General features: G+C 40.5%; 1 protein-coding gene across 1 annotated transcript in view; it reads right to left on the bottom strand.

Annotated features, from left to right (window-relative positions):
• Positions 1 to 6,156: 6,156 nt before the first annotated feature.
• The window catches only part of MYO5C (myosin VC), a 31,911-nt gene continuing 23,314 nt past the window's right edge, over positions 6,157 to 14,753 (bottom strand). The window contains exons 31-41 of the mRNA XM_010143109.1: positions 14,247 to 14,298; positions 13,869 to 14,034; positions 13,524 to 13,611; positions 12,713 to 12,808; positions 11,580 to 11,734; positions 10,399 to 10,488; positions 8,982 to 9,132; positions 8,318 to 8,600; positions 7,105 to 7,279; positions 6,563 to 6,643; positions 6,157 to 6,309 (exon numbers count right to left, since the gene is read on the bottom strand). Of these exons, the coding sequence (XP_010141411.1) occupies positions 6,157 to 6,309; positions 6,563 to 6,643; positions 7,105 to 7,279; positions 8,318 to 8,600; positions 8,982 to 9,132; positions 10,399 to 10,488; positions 11,580 to 11,734; positions 12,713 to 12,808; positions 13,524 to 13,611; positions 13,869 to 14,034; positions 14,247 to 14,298 (1,490 nt within the window). The remainder of the gene's footprint in view (positions 6,310 to 6,562; positions 6,644 to 7,104; positions 7,280 to 8,317; positions 8,601 to 8,981; positions 9,133 to 10,398; positions 10,489 to 11,579; positions 11,735 to 12,712; positions 12,809 to 13,523; positions 13,612 to 13,868; positions 14,035 to 14,246; positions 14,299 to 14,753) is intronic.

Genomic DNA, 14,753 nt, shown 5'->3' with positions numbered 1-14,753 from the left:
GGGGAGGAGACAGTGAAGGATGTTTTCTCCAACCGGTCATACACAATGGTTCGGGAAGGGAAAACAAAACTACTCCAACTTGGAGAATAGTCAGGACAACAAAACTCTTAAGTTTACAAAAGCGTTTTGGAGACCAGCTCTTCAGAAGCCACAGAGGTTCAAGACTTCAGCTTTGTATTTCATCTAAAAAATGCCACTGTGATCTCTCTAGGACGGTGCACCCTACCAGGGGAGCGGGATATCACCTCACCAGTACCTGCTGGAGCTTAGAAAGCCTCCAACACCACCCCTTCTTCATGCCGCTATTCTGGCAGACCCTGCGGGTCAGGCTAGCAGGTTTGCTCATCAACCCATGACCACCTTCTGTGGTGATGCACACACGTGGTGACAGACGACACTCCACTGCTGTGCAACCTTTTCCCACCTTATCCTCGTAGATACTCCCAGCTCACCCCCAGCACACAGCATACGAGACAGCGTGGTCTCAGCATGAAATGGGGGCCACGAAGGAGTTCTGACAGCACTTCACTTGTGTCTCAGTTTTATTGAGACAAATGAACTTCATATTCCCCCGTCACTAGTGAGGGACTTTACTGCAACGGTTTCATCTTTTTCTGTTAAGTTCTGCTAAAGGTAATGGGACACACTCGAGATCATAGGCCAAGCAGCCTTGCACACGTATACCTCAGAGCAGAGTTTAGAGAGGTACACAACATCTGCACCGCTGAGGAACGCGGTACCCTCAGGGGCAAGCTCGTGGCCATTTTCCGACAAGAATCATTAGAAGAACCCCTGAAGCCCAGGGCCCGCTCTGTTGCAGGCTCGTGGGAACACCAGGTGCCTGCAGAGGTGTTTGTTCAGCACTCTGCAGGCCTAGCAATGCTTATTTGCTGTCCAGAAAAATCCAACATAACAGACCATGCATACATCCAACACGGGTTTTTGCAGTCTTTCCACATTCTGGCTGATAAAATCAGTAACGTACCATTTCCACACATAGCGAGCAGTAGCTGAGTTGTTCCGATTTGATGTAAACAGCCCTAAGGGGCTTCTCTGCGGAGCACTTGTCACATGGACCAAATACCACGGCTAAAAAGGTCTGGTCCATCTCTGCGGTTCAAGGGAGCTGAAAGAGAGAGAGAAGGAGGACAGAGTGTGTGCCAGTCCCGCGCAGAGCCTCCCACGGCCACTTCGCTAGCTAACGCAGCTGAGACTGTGTAGAGACATCTGTAGGCTGGATAATCTCTCTCTGGGACTAATCTCTCGAGCTTGATCAGCTGTATGCAAGACAGTCACAGGCTCTGCAGATATTTTTATGAAGAAAAATACAAAGCAAAATAGACATGGTGTTATAATGTGCGTGGATTACACGTGGTTATAATGCACATGGACTCACTACATGCAGGAAATTAGTCGTAGTCTCAACTACTGCCAGTAGACAGTAATCAGAAATGCCCAACAACAGCTGGATTTGTGAGAAAACTGCACAGAACAATATTCATTGTATTTCCGCTGCATTATTAAATAGTCAATATTATGCAGTGTTTTAAAAGCTGAAAAGAAAAGCTAGGATTCAGTCAGCGGCTACAAAAATACTGTGAGCCACGTGCTGCTTGAGCAGACACTGATGCTTCAAGCACACTGAAAGGTGGGTCATTATGAATGCACTTCTGTTCTCCAGCCAAGCACCTCCAGGATCAAAGCAATATCATCAACAGAGAATTAAAAACTACTTGAGAGTCATAAAAACAAACAAGAATAATACTGTAGTGTAACTTTTCTCCGTACATTTTCCATCAGGAAAACGGGGCCTTTCACCACTTCTAAAATGAAAGCTTTTAACAGTATTTAGACACGTACAGAAATAACATGTTCATGGTTAACAATGAGAACAAGCTATCGCAAGAAAGATTCAGATGGAGCCGCAGAAATTCAGCGAGCTATGCAGATTTTAGAGTTTGTTTGGCTGGACATTTTATGAGAACCAAGCCAAACTGTTCTGTGCACTGCCTGTATTCTGCTGCTTATTCTTAGGTGCTTCAGTGGCCTGCTTGAAAAATGGGATGATAAACTCAGACATCTTGCCCACACTCAAGGATATAGAAGTTTTGATGTTATCTCCAGGAGCTACATACCTTCATCCCATCTTCACGTGCATTACAGCGCATTAATCTGAAACCTTTATGGAGCTTTCAATCAGCTACGTGTGGTCAAGGAGAGGTTTATATTCCATTTGATGAAAAGCAACAAATACGTGCTGAAGTTTTTAAGGCATTCTTTGGTAGCAGGGAGCCTGAGACCACAAGCTGCCATCCTTTAGAGGAGCCTCTCTGTGCTAGTATTGCTCGTAGCTTCGGAGCGACCACAGCACCCGGGCTCAGCTCTGCTAGACTCTTCAAACCGGATGCTGACAACGGAAAACCCCGTATTTCAGGGTGCTTCAAATTAGTGGTTCCCACTGAGGGAAACTGGGGTGACATAATCGCAGATCTAAATACTTGGTGTGAAGCCTCAAGACACCAGGCCAACTATGCTTCAGGAGGAAAACTTCCACTTCAGAAGGGGAAAATGAAGGTATTACAGGAAAAAATGCCACCTTATTTGATAAATTATCATTACTAGATCTGGAGACTTCAGAGAAGGATCTGTTTGGCTTGGAATAAATACTCCGGGCAGAATTAATCTTAAATAAAGTGTAAGAATTTACTGGAATAACAGGTATTGGTATTGTATATTTTAGTAACGTGCTATTGGTATTTTACTTCAGATAAGACTATGACATACCACAAAATTTTGCTACAAGAGAAGCAAAAAAACCTTCTGAATAATCACAAAGCAGTATTATACCTGAGATAGATTGCAGTGATGGTTTTGTTTACTATTTTATAAAGACATGAACTATTTAAATCAGAAAGGTCTAAAACGATTACAACATGTTGCCTCGTAGCCTGAAATTTTTAACCTTATTAGATTTTTAAAGTTACAGTAGAAATTTAAAAATGGCAGCATGGTGAACATTGAGAAAAACGCTACTTACAGAGAAATTCTGTACAAATGAATCCAAAATTACCCACCTTTTCAAACAGCAAGAACCTGAGGAATCTCAAGATGACTAAATAAGCCGTGAGCAGCTGCTAACCTTCTGGTTAAGTCTGCTTAAAGGGTATTTAAAGCTCAGCCTCTCCGAGTGAATCACCTCAGGTCGGTTACCTACCGATTACGGTTAAAAAGCTTTATTTTAACTGCTCTCTTTCGAAATATAAAGAACACAGCCTCTAAGCAAACGAGGTCTTGCCTGCCTATTCCATATAACAGCAATTTCTGGATGGTGTAAACGTACTGGGGAGGAGACTGACAACTGACTTTTCCAACGATCAAGCTCACATTCTGACAAATAGCACTGTCAGTGTTAAATTTGTCTCATATTCTTAGTGACATTTAAAAGCCAACCAAATTGGTTAGTGTCCATGCGGGTTCTTCCTTGGATAGACTTTTACCATTCATCTGTTTTAAAGCAATAAACTTAAAATCAGTAAGATTTTATAGCGTTGCTTTTTTGCACTCTTTGGAGAAAAAATTGGGGGAGATTTATGAAAACACACCTGAGTAATTTTAAAAGTGCTGAAAGTCACATCTAGTATTGAGGCTCTACTGAAGTCATTGAAATCACGCCATTAGATGTTTGCATTTGATAGTTGAGAGGATCTGAGACAAAATGAGGAGGCGGGGAAAAAAAAAGGAAAAAAATTAGGTCACAGCCCTGCAGAGATTTGGGTAGAATTAACCTGTCCTGATCCTTTTCCTTAGAGTATCGTGGGTACACAGCACTGTGCTGCCGAGACCTATTCCCATAAACTGCTGAAGCCTCATGGCTAAACGCATCCAAAGATGTCAACAACATCTTACACATCAGTCCACGAGCCACTGCAGTGCTTTCCCTCTGCAGTAAGGCCCATCAGTCGCTGTTCTCCCGTTTGAACGAAATAGCTTTCTGCTTTACTCCCAGTGTAGGAAAGCGAACCTCGGTAATGCCTCTTTCCTGGACCTGCCCTCGCTAGAAGTGCTCCCTGTATTGAGAGCAAACAGAATTTTGTACCTACACACTGGTTGAAGCCATTAATGTCACCAAAAGCAACGCACATTTCTGAGCGCATACAGTAGACACTGATCAATTTTAACCTTCCTCTAAAAACATATTTTGTTGTTTGCACAGGCAGTGTTAACGGCACACTTCACAGAAACTTCTCAGAGCAACCTAGCGCCAAACTGCTAGAACAATTTTCTTTGATCAATAGTTTTTGCCATAAAGACATACATGCCTTCCGATGCTTCCGTGGGACGTAGGTGTAAGGGTGGGCTCGGGGTTTACTCATACTGTCCCAGGTTCAGAGATGTACAGATCCAGTGACTGTGAAAAAAAGCTATGTAAAAATTACAGCACAGAACTTGCTTGTATTAAAATATTTACAGAAACTCACCAGGAAGAAAAGACAGCGTACCATTCCGACAGGAAGATACACAATGTAAGAGCAAAGCAACTGGACCATTAAATAAATATTTATGGTGCAATACAAACCTGGCAGTGTTCACTAGTGCTCACGTAGTTCCAAGTAACTTCTTTGAAATGATCACATATTGAAAACGTAACTATCGATCGCATCACTCAGGCACTATAAATTGATTTTAAAGCTACTTTATTACAGATTAAAATTCTAGTCTACCTACACATCTGTGGTATTTTGTACAGCTTTGATTGTTATTGAACAAAACACAACATTTTCCCATCATACGCTTCAAATACATCTCTGTTGGTATCACCATTAATATTCCATTTACTAAATTAATAAGAACCCTTTAAATATTTCCAAGTTACTCAATTTTAGTAACTACATCTAAGAGGCTGGAATAGAAAACTAGCATTATTCACCGAAGAGTTTCTAAGGACAGTCACCGTTGTGGAGAGGAGAATGCTGTTTCTCCACCTGTTGTGACACGGACAGAACAGCACTAAATACAAGTTGCTGTTTGTTGTTGTTCTGACAGAACGAAGCCAGAAGGAGAAGGGGACCACTTCTGCTTCTACGATCCTGCAACTGAACTGAAATAAATAAGGATGAAATGTAAGGAATTCAGCTTGGTTTGTCAGTAAGACCAGACCACGGTAGCCGCATTCATTCCTGTTCAAAGCCTAGGCTGGAGGAGGGAAACCAGGAAGGAAGAACTGGAGGAAGATGCTGTGTTCTGCGTGCACACGCGGTGTGTATTCTGAAATACACAGCACAGGACATGGAACCAAGCCAGGAGATTACTCTGTTTTTTTAAAGAAACCACGATCACAACATGAACTTTATATCTGACTTTTCTGTTACAGTGACTGATAAGAAAATCCAGACTCGTCACTGCAGAGAACAAAACTGCAATCTCTCTTCAAGAAGAGCACCCGAGTCTTTCTCCTGGCGGAAGAGTGTGCCTGAGCTGCAGCGCAAGCGTTCTGCGAGCCAAGCCAGCGTGCTGACAAAGAGACAATACGGGGGTGTAACTGCGATTCTCTCAGACTGATCTCAGCCCCCTACTTTCAATGGAGCTATTTATATTGATTTTTTTTTTTTGGTAAACAATTGTGGAAGGATTTTCCCTTCCCTCCCTGCTACAATCTTCTTGAGGAACTGGTATAAAAGACTTCTTTTATGAAAGGAATAAAGATATAAAAAGTAGAGAAGGGTGAAAGCTACTGTAAAACAGATCCAGTATATCAAGGCAATGAATAGAATTGAAAACAAATCTCATTACAGGAAGCAAAGGCAAGGAAAATTGTAAAGTAATAGCATTTATCACATGGCAGTCTTCCACTCAGACTGGTGCTGACAGGGCACCAATGCAACTGGTCAGATAAACACTTTTCTTGTGAGTTTTGAGCTAAATAACTGTGTGGTTAGCTTTGAGTCCAGCTGATGATACAAAGTCATGATTGTAGGACTCTAATGAAGGGAGAAGAGTAAGAAAAGACAGAAGGAAATCACAAGCTGAAATTATTCCTGCTTTTCCTGTCTTGACCCAAGAACAAGATTTTTAACACTTTGATTCACTGCAGGCTCCCTGCTATCCACCAGCTAGAGAAATGAACCATGGAAGTCTCTGAGGAACGCCCTGTGTTTCTTAAACCCTTGTGAGAAAGCCAAGTTTGAAGCTGCTGGGGACTTGTATCATTTCCAAGGCATGCGGCGAGGGGGTGTAAGGAAACGTCACTTGAAAGAGATATTTGGTATCAAGCATCAACTGTGGAGCATCCTCGCGATGGATTAGCATAGCCTGAAATAATAACAGAAAGGGTAAGGAAATATTCTATTAAGAATCAAAGCAAAACCAGTACATTTTTGCTTCCCATTGCAAATCTTGCTTTCACACGTTAAGAACACATTTTTGATCAGTTCCAAATGTCTAGAAGCCGAGCACCTCAGTAATAATATGACATAAAGGTCAAGTACAACTGTATAGCATCAAACGCGGTGTGTGTGCAGTATCCTGTAACTGGAAGATGAGCAGGGATAGCTGTGGCTCTTACCTGGACTTTACGAACAAACGATGGAGCCACTCTTTTCTCAAAATCATCGATTGGAGTGTATGAGTTGAGGATCTTAACTATCTGTTCAAATTACAAAAAGACTGTTTTAGCGTGTCACAAAACACAAGGAGATTAAAAGAAGAAAGCATTAATATAACATCTTTATTAATATTTAAAGTTTCAGAAAAATAAATTATAATAAAGAGAGAATTTTGACTGGTCACCTAATGAGATGTTACATATATGATGATGGCTATGACTCGTTTCCAGAGGTATCATCAGGATCGAGGAGATGTAGAAAAAGCTCGATCGATTAAGGGAAACAACAAAAAAAAGCCTGTGGCAAAGTAAAGAAAATAGACTGTGGAATGAAAACGTGGGGAATAAGGAGTTGAAAATGCAGTTTAACAGCTGGTGATGTGGAATGCTGAGGAATGCTGGTTTTTATCAAATGAAAGGCCAATAGCTCTTTGAAACAAATTGTTTTAGATAGCTAAGACGCTGAAGCTGGTGCTGCCAGAAGAAAACAGATGGTTCGTTACCTGCACAGTAGAAAGAGATGTGCAGTGTTCACAGATTTCCTTGGCGTCATCATCTGTGATCTTTTTGACCTGAAGGAGCCAGGCTGCTTGAGAGAGGGGCTCCAAAGTTTCTTTGGCGTTGCTGCTTTGAAGATTCTTGTCCTTAAGCCACTCTTCCAAGTAGCTGATGTTACATCTGTGTTAAACCATGAATGGGCAACAGAAATGTCAGGTTCCCCCTAACAAGCAAGTTACGTTAAAGGCTGCTAAAGAAGGAATGCTCCTCTAGTGCAGTGTTCAAGTTCATACCTTTTAAGTTAAAAACCATACCTGTGGATCATAAAAATCAATTGATAGCTTGCTGATCTCTAAGTTTGATCCCTTCTCTATTTCAATTCTTTATATTTTTTTATTTCTTAAAGCTTGGACAATAGAAAGCAAGTTATTAATTTAGCTGTTGTGTACACAAAATTACCAACATCTAGTGTCATTACCTATTACGCTGCAGCACATATATCTGTATATCTGTATATCTTCCAAATATGCATTTACAACTGAGCTTGTACAGGAAATTAGAACAGCCTTTGCACATTACAGGGCAGGGCCAGGCTTATAACAGATGACCTAAAGGTTAAAGCCGCTTTCTTCTAGTAATATTCCCAGACAGATCAAGATTTGACTGATTTTCTTTCACCTTAGTGTGCAGGCTCTCTAATGGAGAACAAATGAACGGTATCTTCTGCAAAACAGTTAGGAGCATGTAACTTGTAACAAGCATCAAGACGAAGCCCGACCTACACCCTCGAAGGCTCTGTCTCAGTGCCTTTCTTGGCTCAGTGCATGAAAAATGCAAGTGACCTTTTGCCTGTCTGCCAGCCACGGGATGCTGCACCTATTTACTGCAGTAACGAAGAATTAAAAATACTCTTTGTCACATCATGAGCGAACTAGCATGGAAAGAATCCTAAACATATCGGACTTTGAACTCCAGACTAATTTTCTCTGTCTTTTCCTCCATTAGTGCTTCCACAGAAAGAACAATTTATAATGTATCACATTGAGAAAGCTCAGCCCAAAATGCAAATATCTACTTTTTCAAAGAGAGTAAAAAAAAAATATTGGCTACTTCCAGCAGAACGGTTACAGAATATCCAGGACTTAGAGATAAAGGGCGTTACAGAGAAGAAGTGTTAAAAATTCATTCCCAAGCTTGTTAAAACTTTACTGGCTTTACCTTATCTGCATTCCTTTTCTACATGAGCACATGTCCTTGCGGAGGAAGAGACTATTGAGGGTGGTAGCTCCAATCAGAAAGAAAAGCTGCTTCACTGCCTGCTTTAGGAGCTCAGAGTCCAAGCCATTCTGGCACATAGTACTATAAAAATAGCTGAGCTGCTGCAGGATAGAGGTCATGGTGTAGGTATCCGTGTCGTCTATACTAGAAGAACGTTTACGGAACCCTGTAGGTTTCAAGCCAGAAATTCCCTGAAGACTTTCATATTCCAGCATGCCTGGTACTGAAATACAACGGAAAATAACTGATCAGACCAGAACTCCTAAGGCTCCTTTCAGGCTACTTCAAGAGTTAATTCATACAAGAAAAAAAAGATACGGACAAAGGCTTCTGGAGGACATACATTTTAAACGCCTTTTGTTTTTGTAGAACGTTTCAAAGCACTACCCCACCCCAGGAAGCGCTGTGAGAAAGAACTCTTTCCAAACCCTGTGGGAATACACCGTTCAGCGGCATTTGTATGTGAGGAAACACGCGTGCAGGTACACATACGTGTAAATCAACAGGAGAACGAAGTCTGTCCCTCCCTTTGCCTCCGTGTATGAGCTTTATTCATATACTTCCCAAGCTCCTTTTCGGGCTGTTGGGATTGCTGCTGCCTTACCGATCAGGGCCTGAAGGTTGTTCTCCATCACAGTAATGAATTGGTGATAGATACGAATGGCCAAATCACTGAGAATCTGTCTGTATTCTGAGAGATCAAAATGCTTCAAACAGTTCTTATTGTGACGTGGAGTGTTACATTTCATAAATTCCTACAAGTAAAGTGTAAACATAATTATTAGAAATCGCATAACTTTATAAACTCTTACTACAATGTAATATATGTGTTGGAGTAACTCATTCCACCTCTGGCTGAACAGTGTCTCAGGAGTCAAAGCTACAACCAACTTCAAGGGATGCTCCCAGTTCTGGGCCTCCTGCACTTCATTTTCCAGTTTATGTGGATGTTTACAGTGTTCCCAAAGCCTGCTAAAGCCGAAGGAAAGGCATGCACACATTTCAATTGACTTTGGAACAATTCCTATACCACTTAAACAGAGAACAAACTCCCCCTGCCCTTCCCCAACACCAACCACAAAAAAAAAAAAAAGTGCCAAAATGCAGTTGTTTAAACTGTGTTGGCAAGCAAAAAAATATTACATTTTATTGATGAAAATGGATCTCATTTTTGGACTTTTCATGAGGAAAATTCTGCCTTCAAAAGTCTACACTGAATCTTAATTTATGTGAAGTCTTGAATGTTCATTAGAAATATAGATTAAAACTCTAAATTCTGGATTCAGCCCTCTCCCTGCTGTTGCAGCTGAATTAGTTTAAATGTTTTTGGTTTTCCTCCGCCCGTTGGAAGTTACCGAGGTGACCAGAGGAGGGAGTGTTGCTGTTTAGCCAGCGTACACAGTCACTGGCGTTCCAAGGCTTTGTGCTACCTCTCTGCTTTAATGCTGAGGACTACCTTCGTGTGCAATTTCAGAGCGGTCTGCCTACGTTTACAAAACCTACCAAGAACAAACAGTAAGAGTTTTCAGTTTAAAGGAATTTAAAGACTTTTGCATCTCAGGAGAAATCTTGGCTTAAACAAGCAAGTGAAATAAGGGAAAACTGGGCATTTTACTGTTTTGCTCTTTTCCTGGGGTCTTCCATAACCTTATTTTGGTCGCAGTAGGTGTTTGAATGGCCACGGTTGTAAAATAGTAAAACAGGGTTTATATGTATACGGTAGCTGGATGTCTGAAGTCTAGCTCACATTAATCTCATGTAGAAGAGTTCAAATTAAGTAGCAGTTTACGTGTCTTTAACCTACTTTAGCACTTTAATGCTTCCTTGATGTCACTTGACCCATTACTTCCATATTTGTGTAAAACTTATAACACCACAGCAGAGCAATGTGAATATGTAAATATCCGGAGGGAACACTGGAGAGCAGGTGAGTAATTATCTACCTATTATCATTATTTTTAATTCCAATTAAAGACTGACAAAGGTAAAGTAATGAAATGATTTGATTAAATCAATCCTACCTCTTCCCCGCTGTACTGCTTCAAACAGTTAAGAAAATAATATGTATTGGAAAGCCAAAAGGACAACATCTCAAAGTCTTCTGAATGTTCCTGAAAATGGTGAGTAAAGCAATCTTATAATGGCATTGTCTCACAAAGTTAATTTAAGAGCCGAACTGAAGACCATTACAGAACTGGTATGATAGAGCCCACCTACAGCAGGAGGAGTGCACAGCATCTGTAACATGCTAGCTGAACAAATCATCCTGCCTGTGCGTTAGCCCGAGAGCAAAGATCCCTGTTTTATTGGGTAAACACTGTTGACCTCTTCTTACGTGACAGACAGGCTGGCTCAGTAAATTCGCCTGAACCCAGGGGTCTCACACACTGCTGTGCATAGTGCCGTAGTGTGCTGGAGGTCTTCCTGCAGAGAGGTGTGAACACTGCCTGTACCCACAGGTGAAACTGCACTACGTATCAACGCAACTCTAACTATGCCTTACTGTGTTTTATTAGCTCAGTAAACACAAGCTTTTCTAATGGATAAACTCTGGTATGGATTTGTTTGTGAACAAACTACAGGCGTTCTCCACACAACTAATTCAACTGCATAAAACCATAGTCCAATCCAGTTCGTCCTACACAGCACGTCTGGTGGTTCCTCGAACTACAAATCCCTTTCTTGTTTTTAATTTGATTTGGTAAACTGGCTGACAACATAACTTTAGTCATCTGGGTACTAATGCTGCGGGACCAAATGACATGTCAAAAAAAACATGACACTAATAGAACAGCAGTGTAAAAAACTTAAAATTCCACTACCTGCCTGCTGCCAGACATACCAACCTTCATTTTCATCCAGCCTTCACCAGTGCTGAAAGCAAAGGTGCACTTCACCTAATTAGCTACTCATTGTGAAATATAAAGTGCTTTAAATGATTTTGTAAATATGCTCTTCAGATAAAAATAGTTTATGTTAATGCATTCTGTGTTCAGCACACTGGAACCTTACTTGAAGGCTTTACAGGGATACCACTACAAACTTCCAAAAAGGATGTCACTAATGACTGTTATTCTCTTATAGGGATACTACCAAGTGGAAATGTCAGCATTCCCCAGATACATCTTCTTAAAAAAACCAAAACAAAACAAACTAAAGAATTTTAAAACTACGGTACGGTACAGCCAAACTTAATTCCTACCTTCACAACTTGTTTGATACCGTCAATGGTTACGTTCATGAAAGATTTCAGCATGTCAGCATCGTTCAGATAATCTGCATACCTCACACACATGAAGAGGATGTGAGCTGGAAGGCCGGGTATCATATTAACTACAACTCCACGTGGCTTTAAATCTGCAGAAAGGACAGTCATCAAGTTCATTATACAACACGTTCAGTGATTCAATGTACCGTTCTGAGAAAGACAAGCACTGCCGGGTTTCTTTCTTCAGTGAGCACGCACTTGATAATTTATTTACTGAAGAACTGCACATTTCTAAAAACTTCTCTAACACTATTGTTCAGGTAAGAGTATTAATTAAGTTTTTCAGAGAGGTAAGAGAGTATTGCAGCAAACCCTGAGCCCGCCATGGGCTATGCTGGACAGGACAACTTCAAAAGGCAATTTGCATTTCACTACCCACTGGAGGCCCCACCAAAAGCTGGTAATGCTTATGACACACCTTTGTTCACAAAGATATAAACGCTCACAAGGCTGAAGTAGGTGAGAAGAAGAGGAAGATGTTGTTCCCAAGCAGTAATTAATAATGGAACTAATGTACACGGAAAATGTGTCGAGTTTACTATTAATTGTAAGCTAATGCACAGAAGTTGGTTTGGCAGTGAGATTGATACTGCAAAGTAAGTCAGAGGAAGGACAAAACTCCTCTGCAAGAGAGACGTGAAAGTGCAGTTCCCTTCAGCGAAGGGAATTGTAAGGAAAGGATAGACAGGAGCGTAATCTATCACGCAGGGATATAAGCCCAGTGACTTACAGCCTTAGTAGATGACCAGGAAGAAAGTAAATTCAGGTCTCTGGTGTGGCTCTTTGAGATTTAGAGCTTTGTAAGTGAATAAATAATAAGAAAGATAACAGAGTCAGCATTATATACAGTCAGACAGATTATTTTTTCAGAGAGAAAGTACTTGTGTACTTGAAAAGTCTGGCAGTAGAAAAAGAGCAATATAGAGCCTTCAGGTTCTGTTGGTGATAAGAAAGCAGGAAAAAGGCAACTTTGAACGTAAACGAAATATGGTGCCTTGTCGTTTTTGTTGTAGTGTTCTATACTGAATATCATTGACTGCTGATAAAATTTGAAGTGTTACAAATACCAAGGATGAGATTTTGAATGATCCTTTCTTCGTCCTCTTTTTTGTACTCCATCATTCCAATATACTCTTTGGGCAAAGTGGGCACATGAGCTTCAGCTGTCAAACACAAGAGCGCTGTTATTCGCAGGTAAATGGCTAAGCTGTGTTCGTTTGAGAAGAAGCCATTGGAGAAAAGCCGTTTTCTCTGTGACAAACCGAGTACGGGCCCTGTTCACAGCCACGTTCGTAGCTATGGTTCCAAGCGTCATGAGTTAAGTAACATTTCTATTATTCGTGTGAGTAGCTTTACTAGTTTCAGTGGAATTACTTGCATTAATAAGACAAGTAAACAGCAACAATACGTCTCCACATTAGTTGCCCCTGCAAGGTCTTTAAGAGCGTTCTGTAGTGAACAATTGCTGTGTAAGAGCTTTGTACAAACTAACTTCATATCAGGAGCCATCTGTCATTTGAAAGCTAATGGGACGAGTTCCTCATCTGATGCAAAACGAACGTTCTGTTGGCTCAGAGACAGTTGGTGTGAGAGGACGTATTAACTTTTGTTGACAGAACCTTATGCCTCTGGCTTAATCTTTATTGTATAGTCTCGGTCCCATATATGCCTATTATTTATCCGGGGAAAAAGAAATACTGGAAAGGACTTTTATGTAATTTCTGTTGATGGTTCCTCTCGCAGTTCTTTCTGAGGTTTTAAATTTCTAATCCTGCCCTAAATCCTACCTTCTTATTTTTTTAAAAAAATATACTTTCCTTTAAACACACAATGAACATTCAACGCTTAAAAAAAAAAAATCACATAACAATATCTTACTTTTTTCAATTGTCTTGGTAAGAGTTTTGATCTGATCCTCCAATTTTTTAATTATTCTATCTTTCATGTCTAGTTTTTCTTCAAGATCCTGTAATAATCAAAACTAGTGAGTTCAGCACAAACACAATTAAAATATGTCTTCTACTGCTATATGTTATTGCCACAATTAAATAGCATTACGACTTGCTTTTACTTATATTTGGTGGAAGAAACATGAAACCTTCCTATCTTTTGTCTTCCCCAATGAACTGTGAAAACATCCTGCCCATACTACAGAATCATGGTTCCTTCCTTTTTATCCTGCGTTTCAGGTACAGTGTCCTAATGATGATTTTGTTTCCTCACCATGTTTTCCACAGTCAGTCGAGTTGTCTCTTGCTTTATCTTGCTCTGTACGTCATCCTGGACGTCATTTTGCACCGAACCATTGCTCAGCCCCTCAGTTTCTGGGGTTGTGACTTTCAGTCTCTCTTTTTCTTTTATGTCTACTTCATTTGGGGCCTCATGAGTTCTAAAAACAGATAGGTGAGAAGATTTGTCTTTTATCCTTCTTTTGATAAAGCGCAGTTGTATCACACCTGTCCATTATTTATTAACTGTACACAACTTTATATGGCAAATCTTACACTGAATGTTGTATTTCAAAGAGTTTAAGAGACTTTGTTACTGCAGCTTATAGCAACTACATTTCTTGCATTAAAAAAACAAAAAGAAAATACTTACCGTCTTTGTGTTCTATCCCCTTCTAGCTCATAATGCAGCCGATTAGACATCTCTTTCATTTTTTCAGTAATAATTAGCAACAAAACCCAAAACAAAAGAAAAACAACAAAATAAAATTTGCTTTCTGTTCTGTACTAGTATTCAGTAAATCACTTCTTACACTCATCTTTTTGTTTCATCTAACAAAACTGAATGATATGCCAGATAATGTGTCAGAGAAATATCCAACTACTCCACAGCACAGAGATGATCGTTCAGGATGAGCAGTTGGCAGTAAAGCTACTTGCAAATTTTAAATCAGTTGCCTAGGAAGACAGAGAGACTCAGGATCCTCAGCAAAGTGTGGTCCCTAAGCTGAGAAGAACTTTCAAACAAGCAAATTTATCAAGAACTCTGGCCACTGTCTCCCACTTTGACTTTTCCAACACCCTCTGCAGTCCAGCTCCCAGAACATGCCTTAAATTCCAAACCATCCCCCCTTTGATGATTGTTTCCAAAGGGCACACT

The sequence above is a fragment of the Buceros rhinoceros genome, unplaced genomic scaffold (assembly GCF_000710305.1).
Source record: "Buceros rhinoceros silvestris isolate BGI_N320 unplaced genomic scaffold, ASM71030v1 scaffold44719, whole genome shotgun sequence".
In the NCBI taxonomy this organism is placed as follows: Eukaryota; Metazoa; Chordata; class Aves; order Bucerotiformes; family Bucerotidae; genus Buceros; species Buceros rhinoceros.
This window is presented reverse-complemented; position numbering and strand designations above follow the sequence as displayed.